The following is a 26,999-nucleotide window of genomic DNA, read 5'->3' on the forward strand; positions in this document are numbered from 1 at the left end:
AAATATACTTCAGAACAGAACCCTCGGCTCCGAGGCATGCTTATGGAGAGGGAGAAGAAGAGCAAGTATAGGGAGGAGGAAAAGGCAGACAGAGAGAGAAACCACGAAGGAGAGGGCACAGATAAGAACCAGAGACAGGATGGTCAGAGAGAGAGAGAGAGAGAAAGACATAGATTGAGAGAGAAAATGGGAAATATTTGATGAAAGACAGAAAGAGACAGAAACACCGAAGGAGAGGGTACAGCTAAGAACCAGACATGCAGAGACAGAGAGAGGGAAAAAGAGACAGAGAGAGAGAGGGAGAGGGAGAGAGAAAGAGGGGGAGACCAACAGAGAGGGAGGGATAAAGAGACATAAATAGACAGAGACAGAGAGAGAGTGATGGAGAGAGAGATAGAGAGAGAGAAAGGGAGAATGATGGAGAGAGAGAGAGAGAGAGCAAGAGATTGTCTTGAGAGTGCCGCTGTTCTGACCTTAGGCCCAGCAGCTGAAATGATGATCTGCCCTGGAGACTGGACCCACGGCTCCCCGTCCACCTGCATGGGGATGGGCTTAGTCACAGTGATGCGGATGTAGGTGCCCTGAGCAATCCGGATCCCTGACCGCAGTCCACCCTGTACCTGACCCTGAGACACACACACACACACACACACACACACACACACAGAGAGAGAGAGACACACAAACACACGCGTCAGCCTAGACCATCTTTGAGGGCTTATTAAAAAGCAGAGCTCACACCCACCCTGGTCCCCTCTCTGCTGTTAGTGCAGTTGTGCCCTCATTAAGAGGATTAGTCAGAGAGCTGGTGGTGAGGTGAGGCACCTCCTGTGGGTGCCCACCTGCTGAGCAGTTACATTGCACGTCTGTGAGATAAGGTGTGGTGTGTGGGAGGAGAGAGAAAAGGATAGAGGAGGAAGGGAGGGAGAGAGAGAAAGATAAAAAGATAGAGGAGGAAAGAGAGGGAGAGAGAGAGAGGAAGAAAAAGAGAAAGATAGAGAAGGAAAAGGAGAGGGAGAGGAAAAGAGAGAGTGAGAGAGTATGGGTTACACCAGTTAGCTTTTTGCTAGCCTATAGCTAAAAAGAAGCTATGAGCTAACTGGTGTAACTCACTTCCAGTGAATTATGCTAAGATAGACTGGATTATTCTAGAAGAGAAGGGTATCCTCCTCTCTGGGGTAGAGGGCAAATAAAATCATAATAACCTAAAAGTTCCTTTAAGTGCACTCACCATGTGGACCACACCAGTGACCCCCACCACCTCCAGCATGCCGTCGTCTATGCGGGGTTTCCCGTAGCGGGAGTCGCTGTCCGAGCCCCACAGGTCTGCCCCCGAGCCCCAACTGAGGATGTGGACACACACACACACACACACACACACACACACACACACACACACACACACACGCATAAACGCATACACGCACACACACACATGCAGTGAGAGATGATTTCATGATTCATAACTATTCACCTCATTAACCAAGTTTGTACCCTGCCCAAACCACTGAACATTATCATAGGATGTTCATTCTTTCGCTTGGATTTGCGGTGTGGTGTTTGGCGTTTGCGTTGTGTACCTGGGGATGTTGAGGAAGATGAGCCCTTCTATGTTGGGCAGCTCCACCTCCTGTTTATCCACCTGTAGCTTGATGTCTTTGTGCAGGCTGCGTGTGTGGCTCAACTTTTGCAGGCCCACCTTAACATACACACCCTTGTTGTGAAACCTAGATGAGCAGCAGGTGAAGAATGTCAACTGTGAGCGTCCCATACATAAACACACACATTCAATCTTCACTACATATCAGATTTTGATACAACATTGTTACTAACAACATATAATCCAGCTCTTTTTCAACATCAGGTTTCAACTTGTATGAGTGGATGACATTTCAAATAGATCATACATTTCCACTTCCAGTTGTATAAGTAATGAAATGCTCTGATTTTTAAGTCCTCTCAGTGGGAAATGGGTTGAAAGAGGTCACGCTTGCCTGCTGTTGAACTTCCCCGGCTCCTCTTCGCGGGCATGGTGGAAGTCCAGACTGACCTCGGCGTCGATGCCCACACCAAAGTAATTATTCATGTGGACGATCTGTAAGACAGAGAGCGGGCTTGTAACACCTCTCAGCAGTGGGAAGCTTCACACTGAACACACTAAAGGCCCAGTCATGCGATGACTGGAGGTGAAAGGTCACTAATCCAATGAGTGTTAAGAGTTTTGAAGGATGATTTACAGTCTCTGTACCAACCAGAGCTTGGATAATATAGTGGAGAAGCCAGTGATATGGGGAATATTCATATCATTCACTGCATAGTAAGGCTTTTTTTTTTCAACTTTATGTTTATTGGGCAAAATGATACATTTATATAAATCATGTTCATTTTCAAATCCGAGGTTGCTTATAACATCTGATAACCCAATACATAGTAAGGTATTTTGGGTACAAAGTATGTGAGGGTATATAGGAAATATATCAAAGTGATGCAATTCCAGTATCCATCAGTTGGGGGACATGAACTGCACCTAACACAGTTCTGTACTAGACCATGGCTCTGTCCCTTTGTGTGGTCAATTAGCTCTCTGGTCAGTGCAAAGGTTTACGGTGCCCCTACCTTGGGCGGCTCCAGGAAGCCGTTCTCTTTGCCGTCCTCGGCCATCTCCTGAGCGTCCAGGAGAATGGTCCAGCGATCCATCTCCACTTCCTCCGCCTCGTCCAATGAGAGCAGGATGCTGTGGGGGTCCTCGCCGCTGTAGCCCGCCCCCCAGCGCAGCACTCTGGCCAGGTCATTTCCTGCGCAGGATGCGAGTTGGGGGGGGGGGACAACAACTTTAAAAACACCACGCGACGCAGGCAGGAAATCACGTTGACGCTCGCCGTAACCACAGGAAGTCTCATTTCTGCACTTTGTTACAAGAAACGCAGCGTTCTGTGCAGGTAGAGCAGACGAGTCGTTAGTACGCCTCATTTCACAGAAAAACAAAATCACTCAGAACGCTTCAGCTCTAGAACGGCATTCCTAATTTGGACAACGATTCAGCGCCATGACGACAGTGCCCAAATAAATCGACGAATTTTGCGCCCGCACAACATCCGAGATGACGAGAAGCCGAATGAGTTCCCAGCACCAGCAGAGTTTCTCAGCTGCTCCAACACCTCATATGTGACCTGCTAACACCGTGGACAGGACTAAGAAAAACATGTGGTAGGCTTGCGTTAGCAGCCCACTTTTCTTCTCCCCCTCGTGGGAGAGCTCTGTTTCATTTATGGGTGGTCAACCGCACAGGCCCCAGAACGTCCACTGCCTCTTTTTGACAGACCCCTTGGTGAGTTCTACATGCATGTGCTGGCTCCGGTCACTCAACACATAAACGGTGGGCCGCCTTAACGGCCTGCGCGAACATGTGTTCCGCACTTACTGTTCATGAGTCGCATTCCTTTAGTTCATCTAATAACGTAAACGCTTGACAAGAGTTCAGGTCTGTCTCACAAAACAGCAAAACGCACGAGCACTTCCCGCTCTTTAGCTCGTAAAACCGGCCGGGTCTGGATTCCTGATAGTGGATCTGCACTGCAGTGAACTCCTGTATTGATTTATTTATTTATTTTTCAAAAATCAGGCGAGTGAAAGATTTAATTGGGGTGCTTTCAATACCAGGCTGACGCCGTTGTGCCCTTGAGCAAGGCACTTCACTCGGCGTTGTTCTGGGGAGACTGGCCCTTGTGATAACTTGACGTATGTAAGTCAATTTGGATAAAAGCATCAGCCAAACAGATGCAGTACGTAAAGTTCCAGATACGCAAATCCTGCACATTGCTGACCAGGACCAAAAACAGTACCATACTAAGTTCAATGCAACATATACAGTCTAATCTAGCACATTTCTAATGACTAGAGGGATGAGTGGAGCGAGAACGGTCTCTCCGGGCCTCCACCGGGAGGCTGTGCGGGCCACTCACCGGTGCCCAGGGGGATGATGCCGATGGCGGGTTCAGGGCAGACCAGCTTGTGCCGTATGGCCTCCAGGACCCCCAGCACCCAGCCCACTGTGCCGTCGCCCCCACACACCAGGATACGGAAGCGGGGCACCTCTCTGAACGTGTGTAACCTGGAACACAGCCAGGGGGGGACCAGTTAGGCAGGCTAATATTAGAGCACACACATCTACATTTGCATGCACACATACTCGCACAAAGACACACACACATACACGCACAGACACATAGGCACACAAATATACTCAAAAACACACAAAAAAACATACTTAAAAAAACATAAATGGGCTAAATCTGAAACAGTCAGGATCATTTTACCCTCCTAGTGGTCCTCCATTGGTCAGCTCAAAGACTTGGTGGGGGTTCAGAATCTTCCGGAAATTGTAGAGTATCTCCCTACCCTTTAGTCCTCCACTCTTAGGGTTTACGTAGACCAGCAGGGGACAGCCGCCCTTCGGAAGCATGCTTGTCTGGTGAGAAAAGACACACGTTTATTTGTGGTCCTACCGGTGTCAGTCCTTGCACATTAACTCGTCCTCTTTAAACAGCCTGATCAATTAATCACTCCATTAATTACAGGCTGTACTGGACGCTTTTGTGGGGGGGGGGGAAACACCAGCTTCAATTCGATTGTCGAAAAAAGCATCAGTGACATGAGACGGCCACTAGTGGGCGCTAGCGGGCTGTTCACATGCCTATCAGCGGCAAAGCCTAGAGGCAGACAGCGTCACAGCTGCTGAGGACACATGGGCTTGATAAGTGGCACGTGAGCAAAATGAATGAAAGAAGAATCTCCAGGCCACACCAAAGCGTCTGCCTCTCCTCCACAGAGAAAGGTGGAGTTTGTGAGACGGCAGTGTGCCGGGTCGGGGCCGGGCCCGGGGCCGGGGGCGGTCGTGGCGTCACCGCCGGCGTTAATCTTAACCCCGAGGACCCTCACCATGATTTGCGGGATGACCAGCGAGGTAAGCTGCTTGCCGTCGATGGAGGAGTCTTTGGCCAGCATGAAGATCCTCTCGGCCTCGGAGAAACAGGAGATTTGAAGAGCCACAGCGCCTGAGAGCAGAGAGAGAGAGAGAGGAGAGGGAGAGCGGGAGAGATGGAGGGAGGGAGGGAGGGAGGGAGAGAGGGATGTGACTGTTCAACTGAGGAAAGGTCACATGATCACGAGTCAACTAATGCAGTTAAGACAGTAGCTTAGTGTAATTCTAGGGAATGAGGTCAACTTAAGGTCTCTTAAAAACCATCAACTTGACTATAGAACAAACAAAGAAAGCACAACAGGTTAAGCGTAGTCAACGTTTTTAGATTTTTTTTTTAATACAACACTGAACTTGTTGGGTATTGATTTTCAATGCAAAATCTAAGTGTAAATCTCTGCCCTTTTGAGGTGGCCAACTGAAGTGTCCCCAACATGGCCCTGCTGTCAGAAAATAACTGTTGTGTAGTGGTGCGCTGTGTTGAGAGCTGGGTGATGAAGCAGGGGTGCTGATAGGCTATTGAGCAGAGCGTGTCATCGTGCCGGCAAGAGCGCAGGGGGCTGGGCGCTGGAGACCGGACGCTGCTGCTGTCCACAGCGAGGCCATTGTCTCGTCAACAAGGAGCTCATTTAAGGGGCGCCGGGCGTTGGGCAGGGGCCTGGCCGCATGTTTGGGCAGAGGGGACGGAGAGGACGAGGGCAAAGGGTGCGGAGGGTGCCCTCATATTGTCCGTGTGGTACCATGCCCCCCCCCCCCCCCCCGCCCCCCTCACCCTCTTAAAAAAAGTGTGGGCCTGGTGTCAGGGAGGGCAATCGCTGCCACGCTCTGGTGGCTGATGAGTGGGCACGGCGCCTAATGATGCTGCCCGTACGCGTGGCAGAGAGGCTCGCTTGATTTAGCGCCAGGGCGGGTGGTTGGGACTGCGGAAATGAGGCGTCCCCTAAGTCATCAGCAAACACTAGGTGTGTGTGCGTGTGTGTGTGTGTGTTTATGGAGGGGAGGAGGGGGGTGTCATTAGCTTAGAGCATCACCATGACAACAAACTCTCACCTTGTGTGCTGTAAACGTGAGTGATGGTGACCAAGTGATCTGTGGAAAGAGAGAGAGAGAGAGAGAGAGAGAGAGAGAGAGAGAGATGAATATGATTGAGGGGGAAAAGAGAGAGGGATAATGATGTAGAGGGAGAGAGGGAATGGAGAAGAACAGATGAGAAGAGAAGTAAGACAGGAGAGGAAAACGGCAGCGGAACAGGGGCAAGAGAGAGAGAGAGAGGGAAGGAGAGAGAGAAGAAACATGAGACGGGGGAAAATGTAGATAGATGAGTGCATTTAAAAGGTAGGACAGAGAGAGAGAGCAAGAGAGAGAGAGAGAGAGAGAGAGAGAGAAAGAGAGAGGGAGAGAGAGAGGGAGGGAAAGGAGGAGCCGAAGAGGGAGAGACACAGATTAAATCTGATGACCTTAGACATCATTACAGCCTGTGCTGCCTTGCATATCCTTTGGTGCACACAGGCACAGGGCACAAACACACACTAGCAGCTGAGCAATACTACTGTAGCTCAGTGGCCCAGAGTGCCGCCTGGACCGGCTCTGCACAGATTAATCATGGAAAGTGCATAAAAAGGATGAAAGGAAAGCATATGAAAAGCCCAAACCTGCCCTCATACAGTATTAGAGGCAGTGCAGTGGAAACTACAGCGTGTGCCACGACGAAGCGCTTTAAAAAGGTTCGGACACCTGGGCTTTTACTGTTGCCCAGTAAAGTGCATGTGGGGAGAGAGAGAGAGAGAGAGAGAGAGAGAGAGAGAGAGAGAGAGAAAGAGTAGGAAAGAGAGAGAGCGAGAGAGAAGAAGGAGAGGTTCAACATCCATTCATTCCTCAAACCGTGAAATCATGACGTGTCTGATCCAAAAGCTACACACCATGCAAAAATACAGAAATATATTCATACATAAAAATCCCTATACATCATATGTTAAATATCACCAGACCACCTCACCTCACTCACTCATAGTACACAACAACCCTTCAACCCCCCACACACCCAGAAACCCCACAATTTTTTAACCAGGCAGTAATAGGCCAACTCAGTTCTTATTTGACCAGCCACCAGGACCTCCACCGGGTTAGTTGAACCAGTCCCCAATATCCTACTCTTCCTGGTCTTCCAAAACAGCCGCCAATTTAGCTGAACCCAACAAGAGATTTGCCAAACATACCTCCCTCCTTCTTTTCACCTGGTACATTGGGAGAGAGAGAATGAGAGAGACAAAAGGAGAGAGAAAGAATGAGAGAAAGGGAGAGAGAAAGAGAGGTTTGTTCCATTGACTCTGACTCTGTTCCATTCCATTGAGAGCAGCTCTAATGGCTACAGCACATAAACAGCGCCTACAGAGTCTCCGCTCTCAGCACCTCATAACCAAAGATCATAGAGCGCTACCCTCTAGAATCCTTGCTCATAACATACGAGCTTGTTGTTATTCAGGGAACCTAATCTCTAAAGGACATCATAGCATAATGCATTTGTCCATTTGAATTGGATCTAGTAGGCCTATTTATGGGTGTGATCATGTGATCACAAACTTGAATAAACATATTGTCTACAGCAAAACAAACTTCATCTAGCCACAATATTCCAGCCTAGCCAGACATAACAATTTGTCTTTGTTTGTTTTGGTGAGGTTCAAATTTGGTTGTGGTTGGCCATGTTTTGACTCAATAGCTTGATGCATGTAGATCGGCTTTCTCGGAAATCCTCGGGGCGAAGGCGGAAGGCTAAAGTCTTCCACCATTCGCAACTTACCACCTATCTCACCCCTCCTCACGCTCGCAAAAAAATAAATAAATACTGTAAATAAAAAAGTTTAAAAGTTCTTTCCACAGTCCTGCCATCAACATTGTAGTCGTTGCCCTGCAACCCGTCCAGTAACCCAGTGACAGGACTGGTGGGAAACTAACCAGACGTCAACCAATAAAACACACCACTCCCCCGGTGCGGGAACACACTGCCCTCGGCCACGTGGTCAGCTTAGAGCTGGACGTGTGCGGTCAACTCACTCTTGATCTCCAGGTGTGTCTGCAGAAGTTCCGCATACTCCTCTTTGGACAGCTGCGCGGGCAGACCGCCCAGGAGCAGGTTCACCTGGACCACGCGGTTCCGGTTCTCCACGATGTAGAACCGCGTCTGGTTCATCTGCCGCAGGGAGATCTGGAGAGGGAAGGCGGCCATGTCAGAGAGGCAGGTAGATGGACAGGACAGAAGGACAGACGTGTGTTTGTGAAACCATAGGTGCAACACACACACACAGGTTTACACAGTGCAGTACTACAAACACAACTCTTGTGTAAGTACACACAGCTGTAAGATTCACACCAGCTGTGGTTTTTCTTTCCCCTACTTCTCTTTCAAACACACAGACGCACACTCACGCATGCACACACACACACACGCACGCAAACACACGCACACACACACACGCGCACCCACACACACACACACACACACATCAGCAGGGATTTCTCAGTAGGGGGGAAGCTCATACCTTCCTTATCTCCTGAAGCTTGTCCAGCAGAAGCTCCTGACCAGTCAGAACCTGCCTTTGAACTGCGGAGGAGGAGACCAGCCAATGAGCCCATTTCACAAACCACAAACACATATTCAGAGTACCATGGCGTAAGCCTCATGACTAAGGAAAACTGCAACATGCATACCAAATGTGGGTGAGTCTGAGATCATGGACCTTGATAATTCACTATATTTGATCGGCATCTTCAACAGTACCATTGGAATTGTGGGAAATTAGCATTTAGCAATTGTTACAAATGTATACATACTGTACAGAGATATACACACATTGTATGTGTGTGTATATAAAGACGTCCAAAGGCCTGTTTCTATTACCTTGTTTGCTGCTCATAAACACCTCCACAAGGTTGAAGTTCTCAGGGTTTTCATCCTAGAGTTTCGAAACACACCCACCCACCCACACACACACACACACACACACACGCACGCAGAGAAAGTCATAGTGAAACCAAGAGTGTGAGAAGAGGCCGACTCTCCACAGGCCATATCTGTTTTTACAGCACCTACGGTTAAGGCCAGCCAGACCTCCGTGTTGCTCTCACGTCACTGAAAACGTTACCACCGACCGACGGCAGCCGCGCTCCCGCTCACAGGGGGGGGGGGGGGGGGAGGGGCGCGTTTTACGGCGTAACCCAATCCCTGTGTAGCGGTGGCGCTGGCGCGATCAGACGGTGCCAGTGGCGGCATGCTGCGCGGTACTCTACCTTCTTGCCCAGCTGCGTTAAGACTTCTTTAATGATCTGGTCCACGGTGCTCTCGTTGCCAACTGTGATGGAGACGTAACCGAGTCTGCAAAAAAAATAGAGAGAAAGAAACAGAAAAAAAACAAATCAAGCTCTGTTAAGAAGCGGCGTTCCTGCAATTATTTCATCAACTCGAAAGAGTAAATAAGAATTGCATTAGCAGAAACCGTGAGTGCACACAGAGAACGTCTCATTTCCCCTCTTGGTTCTTTCGGAGGTCTGAGTGTGACATTTCACAGTGGCGTTTTTGAGCTGTCCAATGTCTCCCGGACTAAGCGGCCTCACGTGTCACTGGGAATTATTGCATTAGGAATACCTCCAAGCCTCCCAGGTGCCGAGCTGGACCACCAAGAGGAGAGCGTTGTTATTTCACTTCTGGAGTGTTATTATGTTAGGCTATTAATGGCGCATTAGGTCATTAACTGGTAGCTCGACGTGGGCCGAGTCACTTGATTTAACTGGTCCCCCCCCCCCCTGTCTAGTTGCTATGAAGGAAGGCAGAGAAAGAGGTCATTCTTCGCCTCGTGGGCCTGTAATATGCGTCTTTCCAAGAGAGTGTGGTGCAATTCACAGTGACTCATAAAAATCTCAGCAGAAACTCTTATGTCATAACGTCATGACATCAAGATAAACATAAACCCTCGGAATGAAAAAAAAGAGAAGAACACGGCCACAGTGCTACACATGTAGTAGCCCAGTGTTTTTACTGCCGCGACAAAAACCTTCCAACCGCTTTATAATTGGAGTTATTTCTTTCATACGCAATCCATCAATACTCTGCGAATTTCACTGAAGGCAATAAAAGTGGACGACGGGGATTCATTTGGCATCTGAAACGCCAGCATTCTTCCCATCCCGACACACTCTCTGTTGCCGTTGCCCTGGCACCGCAATCCCCCTGGTAAGCCATCAAGGCGGTGTGACTGCGTCTCCTTGGCAACGAGGCTCGCAACCCGCAATCACGGCATCCATCAGGCCAAGTGCGTGTTTGACAGCTTTTATACACTAGCCCAGGAAGCCAGTGGCAGAGCCTGTAAACACGCGGGCCAGCTGAGGCTCTACATCAGGCGGTAATCTCTCTCCGTTGGGTCACGGCGCTTGGGAAAAGTTTACACTTTGTTTGGAGAAACTAGAAGTGCCCGTTTAGAGCGCTTCAGAAATCCTCCTGTCCCCCGCCCCCCCACACACACAGAGCAGAGCACCCACCCAAGGTGGAGTACAGCAAAGTGGAGCATTGCCTTTATTTGGAAATGGAAAAAAAAGAAAATGTATTCAAGGCACTTTTGTAGATACCTTACAGTTGTGAGGATTTACTGTTTCACATTCTGTGTTTGGGCTGAACGTGCCCTTCATCTTCAGCTTTATTAAACACGCGCTTAGAGAACAGCGTGTGCATTTAAACAGCCTCGAGCTCGCGCGTTGACCACACAAACGCCCGGCGGTGGAACATAATTGATGCCATTCGCCGGACGCCCCCTCGTCCCCGCTCGAAAAAAATGCCACGTACTTGAGCCAGGCGGCGTAGATCTTCAGGACGTCGGAGTGGCGCGGCTTGGCGCGGAGCAGCCAGGAATCCGGCGGGTTGTCCTTGAAGATGGACTTGTCGTCGGGCGTGCCGTTGCGGTTGATGATGTCGTCGGAGAGAAGCGCCGGCTGCTGGCCGTGCACCTGCAACTCGTAGTCCTGGGGCTCGTCCGGCAAGTAGAAGGCCCTCAAGGCGGCCTCCTGCGCACACACACACACACACACACACACACAAACACACAAACACACAAACACACAAACACACACACACACACACACACACACACACACACACACACACACACACACACACACACACACACACACAAACACAAACACAAAAACACACAAACACACAAACACACAAACACACAAACACACACACACACACATAAACACACACACACACACACACACACACACACACACACACAGCGGCCTGTTAATTCTTTTCGCGTCTCAACCCTTCTCCTCCGTTTTATGGCCGTGGAAGTTTAATTCAAGCTTTCAAACAGACAAAGTCTAGAATACAACAGGGGGATGTTTGGCAGGAAACTAAAACCAACGCTCTGCCAGGACTTTGGGCTGGTTTAATTAGTTGAATGAGAAAAGCTCATTCTCACACACCCCCCCTCCCCCCCACCTCTTCTTTCTGAAGTAAAACACATGGCTGTAGCACATGGTGGAAAAAAAAACAAACCGTGACGCGTTTTCCCAAATGTTATGTTGCATGTTTTATTTGCATGGTGTAAGTCATTTCACTGGTAGGTGGCAAATATGCCACGTAATGTACGGGCAATTGGCAAAGGGCACTCACTACTACTTCCTCATTCTTGGTAATTCGTGGAATGGACACCAAGCGAAACTGGTTGCGCTTCACTGAGTCATCGCCATCAAACACTTTCAGCGTCTGCTTCCCTGCAAATTAAAAAAAAAAGAAAACAAAGCTATTTCCTTTCCTGGAGAAAATATCAGTAGCGTGTGGTTATCCACACTTACACTGTAGCAAGCAAGTTTGCACAGAAGTGTAAGATAAGCAGTATTTTTCCGTTACGCAGTGTAAACATGTCAGCAGTTATAGTGACCTGTGTCAGTGGGCGTGGAGGACTGGTTGTCTTTAGCTGCCACGGGAGTCGGAGAATCAACATCGTCCAGATTATCTGAGAAAGAGCACCACATAAAAGCCCTTGTAACGACTGCGATCAATGAACAGCCACTGAGCAATTAAACCCTCAAGTCTGAACATAAAACACAGTAACTGTTTACACTATAATATCGGTTAACTGTTTAAAAAACGCTATAATAACACACTCCTCATAACCTCGTTCCTACAGTATACTGTAATCAACATTGTTCCAATTTCAGTCTGAGAATTTTCAATCTGCTACACAGAGGCTTCTGCTGGAGGACGGGAGAAGAGATGAGACCTTCACCAAACAGCCGAGGGGTCACGGAGGGAGTTAATCTGTGGCTTAGTGGCATTTTCACCAGCGACGGTTCATTATTGATCATGACTGGTGCCCTGCTCCCACGGATGCCCTGGCTGAACGGCTGCAGTAATACGCGGAGCATCTTAGACCTGAACTTAATCTCCATCGCTCAGTTTCTCCATCTGTCTCTGTCTCGATCGCTTCTTTATTATTCGGTCACTGCTTCTCTTTCCTCTCCTCCCCATTTCTGGACCCTTCTTCATCCCTCATCCCTCTCTCTCTGTCTCTCTCTCGTCCCTTCTTAATCCCTTCTTCATTTCTCTCTCTCTCTCTACCCTTTTTCATCCCTCATTTCTCCATCTATCACTCTCTCTCTCTCTCTTTATTTTGTCCTTTCCTCTCCTCTCTTCTGGACCCTTCTTCATCCCTATGTTCTCTCAGTCAGTGCTGCGTTGCCGGGATCTCTGCACTCCTCGACGGTGCTTACCCAGTTCGCACTGGGAGTTCTCCGAGATGCGGAAGAGGTGCATCTTGCTGAAGTTCCTCGAGCAGATGCGTAGGCATCCCGGCTGCAGGATCATGTTGCGGAGGCGCCCCATGCCACACTCGAGTCGCACCGTTACGTAACAGGACGCGTGAGCCTGCAGAAGAAAAGCAAAGCGCAGAGAGAGAGGGAGAGAGAGAGAGACAGACAGACAGACAGACAGACAGAGACAGAGAGAGAGAGAGAGCCCGGATTAGCAACGCCGTGTTCCTGCGGCGACCAAGGTTAGACGCACTGCGATCCATCAGAATAACTCGACCAAGGACATATCACTAAAAAGTCCCAAAAGGTCCGTTCTGGTGCACTAAGCCCCTTCGAGTTCAAAAACCTCAGAGTCAGCAAGCCATTTCGCTTGGCACTCTTGCAACTAAAACCATTTAGCTCCTCTTCGCCTCGTGCCTTATTGATGGTCTCACGACTGGGAAAAATCCATTCTTTAACACAGTCACACGCTCACAACGGGGGGAACAATAAAAGTCTGCATTAAGTCTTAGGATATTATCCTTCTATTACAGTAAGATAAGCGCTGTGAGACGTTGTGATGCTGAATGGGTCAGGAGATGTGCATATGGGCGTACACGGACAGCCTGGGCGTGGTGCCATGTGGTGGGCTTTTAACTGAGGAGCACCGGCGGGGGTGTGTGTGTGTGTGTGTGTGTGTGTGTGTGTGGGGGGGGGGTCTCTGGATGGACTCACTCATGCGGAAGGGAGCACAGCTCTGTGACTCCCGGAGATAAATAAAACATGAGCGTACTGCATGAAACGCCTCCACAGGACCGGCTTTCGACCGCGTACAATACTTCTGGAGGTTCCACGAGCGTCTGCGCGACCAAGCGCTGGGTTTGACAGCCAAGTTCACGGTTTCGTGGTTTGCTCTTAGCACACAACTTGGTTTGCGCTGTTGCAATACTGACTGGGACAGTCTGGTAGTAAGAAAAGCAAGACACTAGATTTTCATGTTTTTAGCAGTTGTTAAACTACATATATGATTTTTTGGAATGAAACAATGGAAGCTATAGGTTTCCTAAAGCAGAACCGGCACCTGAATGTTCTAATACTGCTAATTCACTCGTATAGTGACATGATCTCGACCTTAGCAGTAGCCAACAGGGGACATGTAAAAAAATCAGCAAATAACATATCTTTCTTGGCATATCCCACTCGACACAGGCAGCTTTGGTCTTTTTTCACTTCAGCGTATACAAAGTGTCCCTCCAGAGAGGAGGAGAAGGGAGTTAGCTGGTCAGCTCTGGGGTGGACCTACCGTGATGCCGCACCACTCACAGCGCATGCCGGACAGCACGTCGGAGGAGCCGCAGGTGCGCCTGCACACCTCACAGCGCGACCCTGACGCCGTGTTCCCCTCCCGCCAGTGGTGGTGGTACGTGTCCTGGCATCAGAAACACAACAAAGCATACATACTGTAGATGTAAACTAGCCTAAGGCTCATTTTGGTGCAATGCATCAAATGTTCCCATTTACATGTATGTACTAATTGCACATTGTCCCGTACAAATAAAATTGAAATAACAAAGTACACACATAAAAGTATACTAATCCAAATAAGCCTACATTGTTTTGACAGCTACATTCTATCAAGTTCTATGTTGATACACTATGCTAATAATGATGTTGACGCTAACCATTCACATGCTCCATTCGCAGAGAGCACATGCACATACAGTAAGTGTAAAGGCATAAGAGTACTTGACTGAGCTTTGAAGTAAAGCCTATTAATTGCATAGTCTATTAGTACGATCTCTGACTGGTAGAGGAGTCCTGGCTCGGAGACCAAACTTACATAGTCCTGAGTGCCATCCTGGTGGCAGAGGCGACAGTCACTGCAGCTGAAGGGCGCACAGTCACTGTGGACATGGAGCTCACACACTGACACACACACACACACACACACACACACACACACACACACACACACACACACACACACACACACACACACACACACACACACACACACACACACACACACACACACACACACACACACACACACACACACACACACACACACAAATGTCATATGAGGACGAGTGCTTTGCATCTATAACACTAACACACACTGACCGAATATCAAACTAAAGGCATTTGAATGCATAGGGCTATAAAAGAAATGACACCAAGATGGGAGCAAGATAAGGGCGAGAATAGCGGGAAGAGCCGGGAAACTACCCCCTATTGTTCCACACACCTTTTTTGCTACACGATTATATCTTTACGCACACTTTGGTTAGATACAGTATGCAAAAGGAAACGCTATTGCTGTCAGAATAAAAATAGCTTTGTTGAGGAGAGCTGCAATGCAAATCAACAAGCCAAAGACTCACTGGCTTGTGTGGGATAGAGCTGGCCTGGGATATTTTGTCTGTGCTTTGTGCATTCTCTGTGTGTGTGTGTGTGTGTGTGTGTGTGTGTGTGTGTGTGTGTGTGTGTATGTGTGTGTGTGTGTGTGTGTGTGTGTGTGTGTGTATAGCCTGTTTGTGTATGTGAGTGTGATTGGCAAAACACACACACACACAAACACACACAGTGTTTTTCTCTTCCCCTGAATCAACGCTCTGTTCTTAGAATTCAGCCCCCCTAGAAAAGACCATCCTCCATTCCCATGGCAACCGCAGTTCTCCATCAAACAGGAGAGGCTGGTGCAGACAAATGAGCAATAACAGAAAAGGGACAGAAAGAGAGAGGGAGAGAGAGAGAGAGAGAGAGAGAGAGAGGGAGAGAGAGATAAAGAGAGAGAGAGAGAGAGAGAGAGAGAGAGAAACACTGCTGAGAGGATTAAAGGAGAAAAGACTAGGAGGGGAGCGGAGCAGGGCGGTGTTGTGTGGTGTGTGTGGTGTGGTGTGGTGTGGTGTGGTGCGGCGCAGAGGGACTCTTTATTGAGGCCGAATGGGAACTTGGCGTGTTTTGGATCCAACCCCTGCCAGGCTGTGTGGAATATAAAGAAGGTAGAGGAGCCTAAAGGCTTTCAGCTTAAAACTCCCCTCCCTTCTCCCCTTCGCTCAATCCCGCACCACTCTCATTCCAATGACATAACCCAAGCAAAGGCCGAGTCTGCGGGTCCTCCTGTAGAACTCTCTGCTCCGCACCATGGCCATTCCACACGTTAACTAACTTAAATCGGCAGCACAATCTAGTCCTGTTTGTTCCTAACAGTGTTAACGGCTGTTCACACCAGGAACGATGACTGTAAAGATAACTACAGTGCAACTCCAACGATAAAAGCGGCCACACTGACCAACGATAAGGAAAGTCTCTCCTCCTGTTGATTTTGATTTTGATTGGCTTTTTGATCAGCTTTTTATCGTTCTCAAAATCGCTCTCGAAGTGATCCCCAACGATATCATTCTTCATGTAGTTATCATTATAGTTTATGTGTGGACGTCATCATTCATATTAGCTAGAATTTTTTTTGTTGCTAAAATGATCATTCTTGGTGTGAACGGCCCTACCAGTGGTAGCATCATCAACAATAGCTGTGCCAGTAGTACAGCATCATTACTGTTAGCAGTACGGAGTCTATATGCATTGAAGTATGGGGGTGAGCTTGTGCCCAATTAAAATAGTTTCCCTTTCTTCTCCCACTCCCTAAGCTGTCAAGTCGAGTCCCCAAAGACCCACCACTGAGGCAGATGATAACCAAGGCGACGTGTCTGTGTGTGTGTGTGTGTGTGTGTGTGTGTGTGTGTGTGTGTGTGTGTGTGTGTGTGTGTGTGTGTGTGTGTGTGTGTGTTCCTGAGTATTACTGTTTGGGCATGTTTTCATAGGTTAATCATCAGTAAGCAAATCATCAATGACCATACGCTCACAGGACAAAGAAGTCGGTTAGTTGCCCGGCAACACTGCTCAAAAATGTAACACTGCCCCATGTATCATCACCTCACGCTGTGGTCCATACATACTTTCCTACTGTAATCATGAGTACTAATGGGAGTGGGGGTGGGGGTGGGGGTGAGGACACACTGCCACTGCTCTTCCTTGTTCATGCCAGGTACTTCCAGTTACCCCAGCCCTGCACCTAATCCAAATGAGGCCATAGCTCTGCAGTCACACTCGGTTCTCTGAGGAATGGGGATGGAACTGGGGGAACTGGAGGAGCTATGGGGAACTATGGGGAACCCCCACCCCCACCCGGGGAACCCAGACTCACCTTCACAGCGCAACGCACTGCTGCCCTCCAGATGTTTTCGGCATACACAACAGAAACGCCTCTTCTGACCAGCCGGACCGAAGCAGTGGGCCACCGGCACCTAGAGAAAGACAGACCGAGAAAGAAAGAAAGAAAGAAAGGAAGAAAAAAGAAAGGGAGAGAGAGAAAGAGAGAGAGAATGAGAGAACATACTTTCAAGTTTCATGGAAAGATTCCTCTAATTCTTCCAGGCTGACAGCGAGCTCTAAATGAAGCACTGCACTGCACCGCGGCGAGAACAGAAGGGGTCGTCGTGACCATGGTCAGGGCGTCGGATCAGATCGCATCAGCACTCCTCGCGCTCCTCCGACGCCAGGCGAGCGCAGAGAGGAATGTGATGGAGGCTCTTTGGCACGCGGCGCCGGCTCGCTCTGTGCCCTGAACGAAGGCACTCACACAGACACCGCAGCGCTGCGGTCAGGATGGGAACGTGAGCAGAAGGGGGGGGGGGGGGGGATCCCCTCCGTTAAAAAACCCGTCCACTCCACTGAGCACACCGACGCTCACCAGCCCACGCTCGCCAACCGGTCAACGGCACCTCAGTGAGCGTGGCCTTCAGACAGTATGCTACGCACAGACAGTGTGACAAAACAGCAACAGTAAACAAGCCCAAATGAGACCAGAGGAATAGACTTGTGGGGGGGAAAACACTTGAATGCTAATGCTAGCTGATTAGCTGAATGTGGGTAGTGACGTTTGCTGGGGGGTTTTTTTCTGGTTGAGGCCAGGCTGTGTGATCATCCTACACAGAGGCCTCCACCTGATGGACAAGCAGCATATGGAGGCGATACTTTGAAAATTGGCTGCTGACTAGCTGGACAGCTGGATGGACAGACTTTTCCTAGAGGGCTGAGGGACGGCAGGCCAGGGCAGGCTACTCTCCTCTCCCTCTCCTCTCCCTCCTGCTGCCCTCGCCGTCGGCTCTCACTCCGCGGTTTTGGCACGGCACTGCAGCACTGGACGTGATGCCACTGACCTTGAGCGAGAGAGAGAGGGAGAAAGAGAGAGAGAGAGAGCGAGAGCGAGAGAGGGAGAGAAAGAGAAAGATCTCGGCGGCCGTGCCAAGCTCTCGCTGCCCAGGGAAAGATGCCCCGCGCAATCAAATGACTCCGCTGCCGCTGCCAGACGCAGAATTGAGTCAATAGACTGTGAAGGATTTTCCAAAAGATTTATGGCTGTTTACTGAGTTCATCGGAATCAGTGCTGACGGCGGTAAAAAAACAGGGTACTAAAAACTAAAAACTCGCCTTGGCCTTGGTCCGTCAATGACCAGAGAAAATCAGGAATACCCCTAAAGTATATGGGCCAAATCTAAATCACGCCCAATCCGGACAGCCAACAGCTCAATGGTTCATTATTTCATTGTCAACCTGCATGAATACCACTGAGCTTAGCACTGGAGTATAGCTTTGTCTTCCAGAAGGTTCTAAATTAGGACTTGAAGGTGGGGAGTGGGGGGGGGGGGGTAGGGGGAGCTTTATCGGCCCTGCGGGGTTGAGTGGCGATCCCTCTTCCCGTCAGCGGGCCTGAATGGTGGGAAAGCAGCAGTGTGAGATGCCCATCACTTCCTTCCTCTCGGGGGAGAGCTGGAGGATGAGCCTGGGGTGATCTTTAAATAACCTCCACCCCACCTCGACACCCCTGCCCTGTCCACATCCCAGTCCAGTTCTGCAGCCTTGTGCCGGATGCCGTCTGGTCAGGATAAGCTACTGGTCCTACTGGTAATGTTACAACCAACACCAAAGGACAAATATTGCTATTGTTTGTTTCCTGAAGGTAAAAAAAAAATGTTTTGCTGTACATCAACCAGGAAGAGCCTTTGTTATTATACAGCCCACGGTCTTGAACAACTCAAAAACCTTTCAAACCATTCATACTTTAGCTGTCTTACAGAGAACAAGTCAGTCATATCGTAACTCATCATATACAAGCTATATACTACATAGCTATATAGTAGGCGTATGAGAGTGGAGCTTTTGAGTCACTAGTAGCAGCCCTTCCCATCTTAAATCTTACATTTGACAAAGCATTTCTCCATTGTGCAACAACACATGAGTCACTGAGCTCCACCATGATGAAACTTGAGAAGATTATCAGTGTTCTCTTTCACACTCAAGGGAGCCAACCACCCTGAGAGAACATCATCTTCAACTCCCAATCAGTGGATCACTGGATGTGGATGTGTGAGTAGCTGGAATGAGGGAGATAATACACTGTATATATGTGTGTGTGTGTGTGTGTGTGTGTGTGTGTGTGTGTGTGTGTGTGTGTGTGTGTGTGTGTGTGTGTGTGTGTGTGTCTACAGTAGACACTAGTCATGAGTGTGTCTACGGAGTTCATTGAGTCACCAGACCCACGGATGCTATGCTGATGACTTAGCTGTACAGACAGCCCACGCAATAACATCTCGAGATGACCAAGCGTGTCCGATCTTGTGTGTGAACGTGTGTAATGGTGAGCTGTCCCACTTAAGCATGTAAATATGGAATCTAATTTGATTGTATCTACAAGAACTCTGAGAATTGACTGCCTCATAAGAGCAACACAACAACAGCAAGTCTCTGACTAAAGGTGACTTTCTTAGACTTGCTAGTGACTTGTAACATGTCTCTGAAAAAAAAAAAAAAAAACAATTCTGTAATATCTAAAACTCCTTACAGACTTACAGTGGTCATCCCACACTGATATAAACCAGGATTTAAAAATAATCTGACCGCCTATCACTCGGAGAGCCCTAGAAGAGGGAGAGTATGCACCGGCCGCTGGTCTCAGTAGAACCACGGAAAATGAACAACTGGACACACCAGCAATCCTCATTCAGCAAACCAAGGAGTCACTCAAGCCCTGACATACCATAGAGGTTACCGCACTGTGCCTGGTCGCAGGTGTGTGTGTGTGTGTGTGTGTGTGTGTGTGTGTGTGTGTGTGTGTGAGCTCATATTTGCATCAGAAACAACTTATCACCAAGGGACGAATCTTGAAAATGGCTTTCCCTATAAGACTAAAAATAGCAGCTTAACTAAAGGAACAACAGACGCTACAAAAGGCCTGCAACAGTGGATTATACAAAATCCCTGCCACCCTAGACGCTTCAGACAAGTCAATGAAAATTTCCCTGGCAAAAGAGAAATCCTTCATTTGCATGCTATACACATCGCTTTATATTTGTGTGAAATATACCGTAATTTACCAACTATTAGCCGCGGCTTATACATTGAGTTTGCAAAATTTGTTCAGCTATGAGGTTAATACAGGGGGACAGTTAATGTGGTATTAATATGGTTTTGATTCTACTGCATAAAACACTGTCCTGCAGCTTATACACAATGTGGCTTATATGCGGGAAATTACTGTAAGCAGATTGAATATACTGTATATGTTTCAATAAACGTGTTGAAAATGTTTGGGAAAATCCTGAACACACCACTTCCCTATACAGTATGTACACCCTGTGAGCTGGTTTTCAAAACAAGATTGGTTTCCACGGCAGCCGTGTCTCTGGTGACCACCCTCTCTGCTGTGTCTGAGCCCGGGTGACCTTGAGCAGCGCCGCGGCGACCCGTTCCACCCTCGCGCGGCCAACCACTTCCTGTCCAAAGTGGGGACACTTCCTGGTTAGCTGCTGCTGCTCTCCCATGAGATTTCCTACCGCAGACTGCAGAGCATCCTACAGGATGTGACCTCACTTCCTCCTCGCTCTGATCCTGCAGGTAGCGTGCTCCTGTTAATAGCTTCCTCAGACACTCTGTGAAGCTACAGCTTTCTCAAGAGGTGGAGGCATGGTGCCACAAATAGATGCATGTTTAAATAAAGGTGTGGGACTCCATCCATTTCACTTTTGTGGCCTGGTGTGTAAAGTGTGCAAAATCATCTGTAATTTTTTGTGGTTTTCAGTGATTTTTCTGGATTCAGACAATGAATAAAAGTGAAATGTAATTCAGATATAAATACAGGTCAGAATATGTAATGATATACTGAGCTGTGCAAGCTACTGTATCTGACTGATAAGAACCGCTCAAAGGTCGATGGAGCGTTGAGGTCTTGGTTATTTCAGCTCAGTGTACACACTCACACCCTCTTTACCCCATCGCTTCACCATTTCCTGTTAAAATCTCACAGTTTTTGAAACGACAGTTGATATACTCTGTTGTTCTGACAGCTCTTGAGGTAAGACCAAACCGACAACTCTGTGTCTTCATGTCAGCGATTTTGGCGGCAACGACTCGACGCTGGGCGTAAGGGACACGGCTAAGGGAGGCGGGCGGGCGGTTCTCTTTACAGCACAGTGTTGTGCAGGACGTCCTTGTTAACTCATTTTCGTAGCCTCAGCTTGTTTGGGCCCAAGCTTGGCCTTGCTCTGGCTCTCTAGGGAGAGAGGGGGAGGGAACAGGAGAGGGAGGGAGAAAGAAAGAGAGCGAGAGAGAGAGAGAGAGAGAGAGAGAGCAGGAGAGGAAGAGAGAGAAAGAGAGAGATTTTCTGTGTGTGTGTGTGTGTGTGTGTGTGTGTGTGTGTGTTTGTGTGTGTGGCATAATCAGCCATCACTCTCAGGCAGCAGCTCACTCCTGCCCCGGAGTCGCAGCAGATCTGTTCCAACCTCAGCGTCAAAGTCCCCCAGGGAGGAGCCATCCTTGGCCTCCTCTCCATCTATCCTTGGGGATAGGGGCTGGTGTGGTGGGCTGTTTGGGGGGGGGGGGGGGGGGGCAGGGGCTGACAAGAGGGCCAAGAGCGTGAGGCGAAGGGTTGTGTGATTATGCCCATTAACAGCTCTCCAACCCTCCTTCAAGGCCCACTCTGCCTGTGTGCTGTGGTGCTGGTGACTCAGTCAGAGCCTCGCGAAACGAGCACTCAACAAACAACAACAACATAAACAACAATAACAAAAACAACGACAACATTAACAACAACAACAACAACACCGGCCACAGCATCTGCCCACAACGTGGGCTACAGCTTGAGTCATGGTGCTAGAGGGAGTCCCACAGGGCTCCACGGCAGAGCCTGGTTAGAGGGCGGCCTGCTCGAGAGGCTGCCTGGGCTACCTGCTTGTCCTACTTGGGCACCCTTAAGTGCTCGAATCAATACTCCCACCCACAGGGCCGCGGGCTACAACAGCCCCGTGCTTCCCTGATGAGAGCACTCTGTTCCTCGGGCTCTGAGACGGCTAGGCGGTCATTAGCATGCTGTGTGTGTGGGACGGCCCTCGGAAGGCAGCGTTGCTGGCGGGCACTAGAGTGCACCTTAATGCAATAATCATGTGCAGGAGAAAGACTCAGCCAAACCATCTCCCATCTCACACACACACATACACACACACACACAGACCCAGACAGAGACCCACACACCCACGCACGCACATATGCAGAATCCAAAGTCCAGCTCAAGTCCAAACCCAGACAAGAGCGGACTTTATTTTTTTCCAAACACGTCTCCTCAGAAGCTGCCAGGACATCACATCGATCCAATGAAGCCATTAACTAATGCACAACAGTTTTGTGAAACTCACATAAGTGGACGAGATGCCAACCCTGTCAGCGTCTGCCAATTATGAGCTTAGACTTGCATTCACAGGGGCATTCATGCAAAGCTTAGCTGCCCGCCAGTGACCCAACAGAAGGATCACACACACACACACACACACACACACACACACACTTCAAACTAAAACATGTTGCAACGATTTCCAAAGTTCCCAATTCCCCTGAACACAAGGCACCAACATGATGATACCGCTTGACTGGTAATATAATTTTACGACCGAACACATTAGCGTAGGTCGGAGACGACTGGACAAGCCCTTAAACGCTTGTCTGATGGCAAAAATAGACACGCTAAAAGCAACGGTCAGGAACGGAAGGTGCCCTTACTTACCCGCACAAGTGTGGGAGTCACACAGGAACACACCGTCCTCACGTGCTTCAGGCACTTCTCATGGGACATGAAGTTGCACACTGGAGGAGGAAAGAGGAGAGTGTGTGTGTGTGTGGGGTGGGGGGGGGGGGGTAGAGGGGAGAGAGGAACAAACAAGGGTGGATTGATCAGTCTAACATGGTCCCATCAAGAGGAATGCACTCTCAAGCAGATAGTAGATGCACTAAGACAAACTGATGGAGCCCATCGTGATGCCGTTCTCCTGTGCCCTTTTGAATTCTGATGCAGATAGGCTCCAACAGCCCTGACATTTCACTCTCCAAATAATGCACTGTTTCAACAAGCACAGGAGCCTATTGTTCATAGATGCACAATTGGTGAAAAGAGGCTGTATTTCTATTTCACTTTGGTAATGTATGTTGTAGTTCAACTTAGTAATGTATCTACAGTGCCCTCCAAAAGTTGGAACACATGCTTAAAGTTAAATATAAAATCATCTTTTGGAAATTGATCTCGATTGCCATGGGAATTTAACATGGACGTTCCAATACTTCTGATCCCTGTAAGGAAAACATTTATTTATTTACAATATATTAATATTTCCTCTTTTTTTTTTATTTAAAGCATTAAGATCAATTTCCAAAAGATGATTTTATATCTAACTTTAAGCATGTGTTCCAATACTTTTGGAGGGCACTGTATATTTCACACTGAAATGGTCAGGTTTGAGGGACGAGCAAAGAACTTGATTTCTCTAGTTAGGCTAATAACTGCCAGCTGTTCTCCAGAGGCCAAACCCAGCAGATGCCCTGGCTTAGTACTGAACAGGATGGGACTATAATTGAGGGATATAATTGTATGTGGGCTATGACTGCTGGCACTTGACAGTTGGGAAACCTCTTCTCAAAAGACCCAAAGCGCACTATGTGTACGCCACTGGAGCAACATTTCGAACAAGACTGAAAAGAAAAAAAAAATAACAAGCCATTTCCTGTTTTAAACATTTTCCGTGGTTTCCTCAGCGCTCGGCATAGTTCTGCTTAGTCCAAGGCTTTGAGCCGATGTTGATATGGATAGCTGATTGTCATCTCGCCGCGGCACCTCTTGGCACTGGTCCACTCCATGACTATTAATATGCATTGATTGCAGCAGAACGCCGCCGCCGGTGTCTATGGTTTCATCTATTTACAGACCCTGGCCAAAGGGCACGGTAGGATTATGGCAAGGGGCCGCCGGTGTCACCTGCGGACCACCAAAACACCCCACTGGAGTGTGCGACCAAACATCCCGTGCCGTGAACAGACACACCCACACACACACACACACACACACACTCCTGACGAGTTTTTGACGCTCGACTGTGACGCATCTGTGGGTTTTTACTTTTTGCATCTTGAAAGAGTTCAGGAAGCCCGCCGTCTCTTCAGGTTTGTGAACAGACCGAGTGACGTAACTCGGGGGCCCAGGCCTGCTTAGAAGGATGCTGCCAACAAACAGTTTGGGTCTGGCTGAATGTAACGCGTCTACTGTAGACTAACTGCTGAGCCTGTTTATTTGTTTGGGGCCTTGGCTGCTTTTTGGAAGGTTATTGACCCAGCGTGCAACATATTCATCACTTGTGCCGATGGTGCATGAAGTGTTGCTAGCTCAGTGACGGCGCCTGGTTCACAACAATTACTAACTGCTCAACGAGCACATCTGATCAATAGTGCAGGCCATTCACACTCACAGCTTAAACCCACCCTTCCAAACCCCCACCCCCACCCCCACATCCCATCCTTCATGTCCATCCATCTTCTGCGTCTCCAGTTCCAGAGAGAGGGATTCCCACCAGCTCCTGGAGGGGTAGCCTTGTTTATCTTCAGCAGGAGAGCACATCTTCTGCGCCACAGTGCATGTGTGTGTGTGTGTGTGTGTGTGAGTGTGTACATGTGTGTGTGCACTATGCAGCCTGCCCGGATCCATTGGATGATCTGTTGCCATGCCAACCACAAAAGAGTCAATCACGACTTCACAGCCGCATATTGCGCAACACCGATAAATCTCTCTATTTCTCTCTCTCTCCCTCCCTCCCTCTTTTTCCCTCTCTCCATCTGCCTGGTAACACCAGAGTTGTCCATCACCATACTGTGCTCCCCTCCCACATTACTGATGAAAGCCTTGGGTGACGCAACATGCTGCTGATATGATTACTTCTCCATCTTTTTTCGTCACATCGCATCACCCTTTGAGGTGACAGTAGATTGATATCCGTCAACGCCTGACCAGATGTCCAGATTCTGTCACGTTTGAGATGACGAATTGGGTGAGAAAAACACAGCTACTTTGTGGGCCTTGCTTGCTAGCAGTCTTCACTTCCGTTCCTTTCCTGCATGAGGAGTTTGATGCAGCTGTATTCTCTGCATGTTGGCCAGAGGGTGAGATACAGCATGACATGTATGTACACTAGAGATCTCCTACCTTTCCATGCAGATTCACCATACTGAACAGTGAGACCAACCACTACAGGTATCTGGATGCTTTGCCTTGATGAATGGCCTCACTTTGCCTTCTAGGCATCATGGTTGAAATTGTTTCCATGTCATTCCCACGCACCATTGTTGAACTTCCCACAATGCATCTCAGGTCTGTTCAACTGTCTAACACAAGATCGGCCCAAACTCTGATTACTGCAGTGTAAAAAAAACCTGGGGCGCACACTCATTCTTAAATGAGAGGGGTTCTCTACGGACTTGAACAGTTATAAACACGTCTGAAATCTGAATATTTGTGATAAGGTTGGGTCTACAGTATGTCCGCACCCTAACCGGCTGCTGTGTACTGATAAGAAATGATCAGCCGAGGGAGAGGTCCACTACACCTCAGGTGCATATCAGGTGGTGATTATGTGTGGCAGTTGATGACTGTGCCCTGGCTGTAGCATGGAAATATGTATGGCAAAAAATAACTATTAAGATTGATTGGCTAACAAGGCTATGCCTATTAGCTTAGCAGGCAAAGGGAGAATATAACACAACAGAAAGAATGAAAGTTCTGTGACACTCAGGGAAAAGTGTAAAAGGTGACTCACATGCTGCTGGGAATGCACTAAGTCGGCTTTGTGTCGGAGGCTGGCGAAGCCACCTTTCACACAGATATGGCCCGACGACTGGGACAGCCAGCCGTTAGGCTGCTTGACAAGGTGCTGCCCAGGTTTCCTATAAAAATGCAGTTTTCTTCCTGCTGATCACATTACACACACCATGTTCCCTTCTGAAGAGGAAACAAGGAAGACTGAGGGGGAAATGTCTGCACGAGGAGATCAAAACACCCAGAGGGCCACACTGTATAGGTTCATTATGCTAATATCTGCCTCTCCCTCTCTCAGCATGTCACTCTTCTTGCTGTTGTGACGGAAGTATTTAAAGATCTGCACAGATCTATGAAGAACCCGCTCCATTATCTGGTGGTTAATCGAAAAGAAACAATCCAAATCAGCTCAGGCACACAACTAGAGCCTCTTAGCGTGAGTTCATATCACCTTCCCAATTAACCATGGGTGATTTAATTAGGCACACGTCAACACGGGGGGGTTTGGGGGGGCCCTCGGGCGGGGGTGGGGGTAGGGTACAGACGGAATCGATGGGCTCGACTGATCTCGTCCCGGCTGAAAGGCACTGCAATCATTAAATCAGTTCTTTTGAAGAGATTAAGGCGGCAATGGCAAATAACACAACTGCGGAGCAACACATCACTGAGCAGAAGTCAATCGATTGCTACCCTCCATCCAAACTGACAGGCCTACCATGTCCAGTCATGTGACAGCTCACCAGCCTCTTTAAATCTCTCTCTCTCTCTCTCTCTCTCTTCACACCACACATACACACACACACACACACACACACACACAGAAGACACAAAGAAGAACTTTCTCACCCTCTTTCAGTCATTCTCTCCCAACAGTACTCACAGAGCCAGTTCTGATTTATAAAGGGCTGTGTGTATGCACAGATAATGATGCATATAAGACAGGCAAATCTGACTAATAGATGTGGACACACTCAACCATTCTGATGCAATTAACAACTGAAATATATGGTGTAACCTATGTCAAGCCCACTAAAAGCAGTAGGCTAACAGCCA

At 48.6% G+C, this 26,999-nt stretch overlaps 1 protein-coding gene across 2 annotated transcripts in view; it reads right to left on the reverse strand.

The window, feature by feature from the left end:
- Window positions 1-26,999, reverse strand: part of LOC134069364 (diacylglycerol kinase theta) — a 31,716-nt gene that overhangs the window by 3,363 nt on the left and 1,354 nt on the right. Inside the window, exons 2-23 of one of the 2 annotated variants that reach the window (XM_062525322.1) lie at window positions 22,878-22,957; window positions 16,971-17,070; window positions 14,604-14,689; window positions 14,067-14,192; window positions 12,746-12,899; window positions 11,914-11,988; window positions 11,646-11,746; window positions 10,812-11,029; window positions 9,266-9,350; window positions 8,877-8,931; window positions 8,518-8,579; window positions 8,033-8,183; window positions 7,195-7,212; window positions 6,029-6,067; window positions 4,939-5,054; window positions 4,317-4,468; window positions 3,963-4,111; window positions 2,617-2,795; window positions 1,995-2,095; window positions 1,581-1,727; window positions 1,232-1,343; window positions 474-626 (exon numbers count right to left, since the gene is read on the reverse strand). In XM_062525322.1, coding sequence (XP_062381306.1) covers window positions 474-626; window positions 1,232-1,343; window positions 1,581-1,727; window positions 1,995-2,095; window positions 2,617-2,795; window positions 3,963-4,111; window positions 4,317-4,468; window positions 4,939-5,054; window positions 6,029-6,067; window positions 7,195-7,212; window positions 8,033-8,183; window positions 8,518-8,579; window positions 8,877-8,931; window positions 9,266-9,350; window positions 10,812-11,029; window positions 11,646-11,746; window positions 11,914-11,988; window positions 12,746-12,899; window positions 14,067-14,192; window positions 14,604-14,689; window positions 16,971-17,070; window positions 22,878-22,957 — 2,459 coding nt within the window. The remainder of the gene's footprint in view (window positions 1-473; window positions 627-1,231; window positions 1,344-1,580; window positions 1,728-1,994; window positions 2,096-2,616; window positions 2,796-3,962; window positions 4,112-4,316; window positions 4,469-4,938; window positions 5,055-6,028; window positions 6,068-7,194; window positions 7,213-8,032; window positions 8,184-8,517; window positions 8,580-8,876; window positions 8,932-9,265; window positions 9,351-10,811; window positions 11,030-11,645; window positions 11,747-11,913; window positions 11,989-12,745; window positions 12,900-14,066; window positions 14,193-14,603; window positions 14,690-16,970; window positions 17,071-22,877; window positions 22,958-26,999) is intronic. The other variant, XM_062525323.1, reaches the window with a different exon arrangement.

Source organism: Sardina pilchardus, chromosome 21 (assembly GCF_963854185.1).
Source record: "Sardina pilchardus chromosome 21, fSarPil1.1, whole genome shotgun sequence".
NCBI lineage: Eukaryota > Metazoa > Chordata > Actinopteri > Clupeiformes > Clupeidae > Sardina > Sardina pilchardus.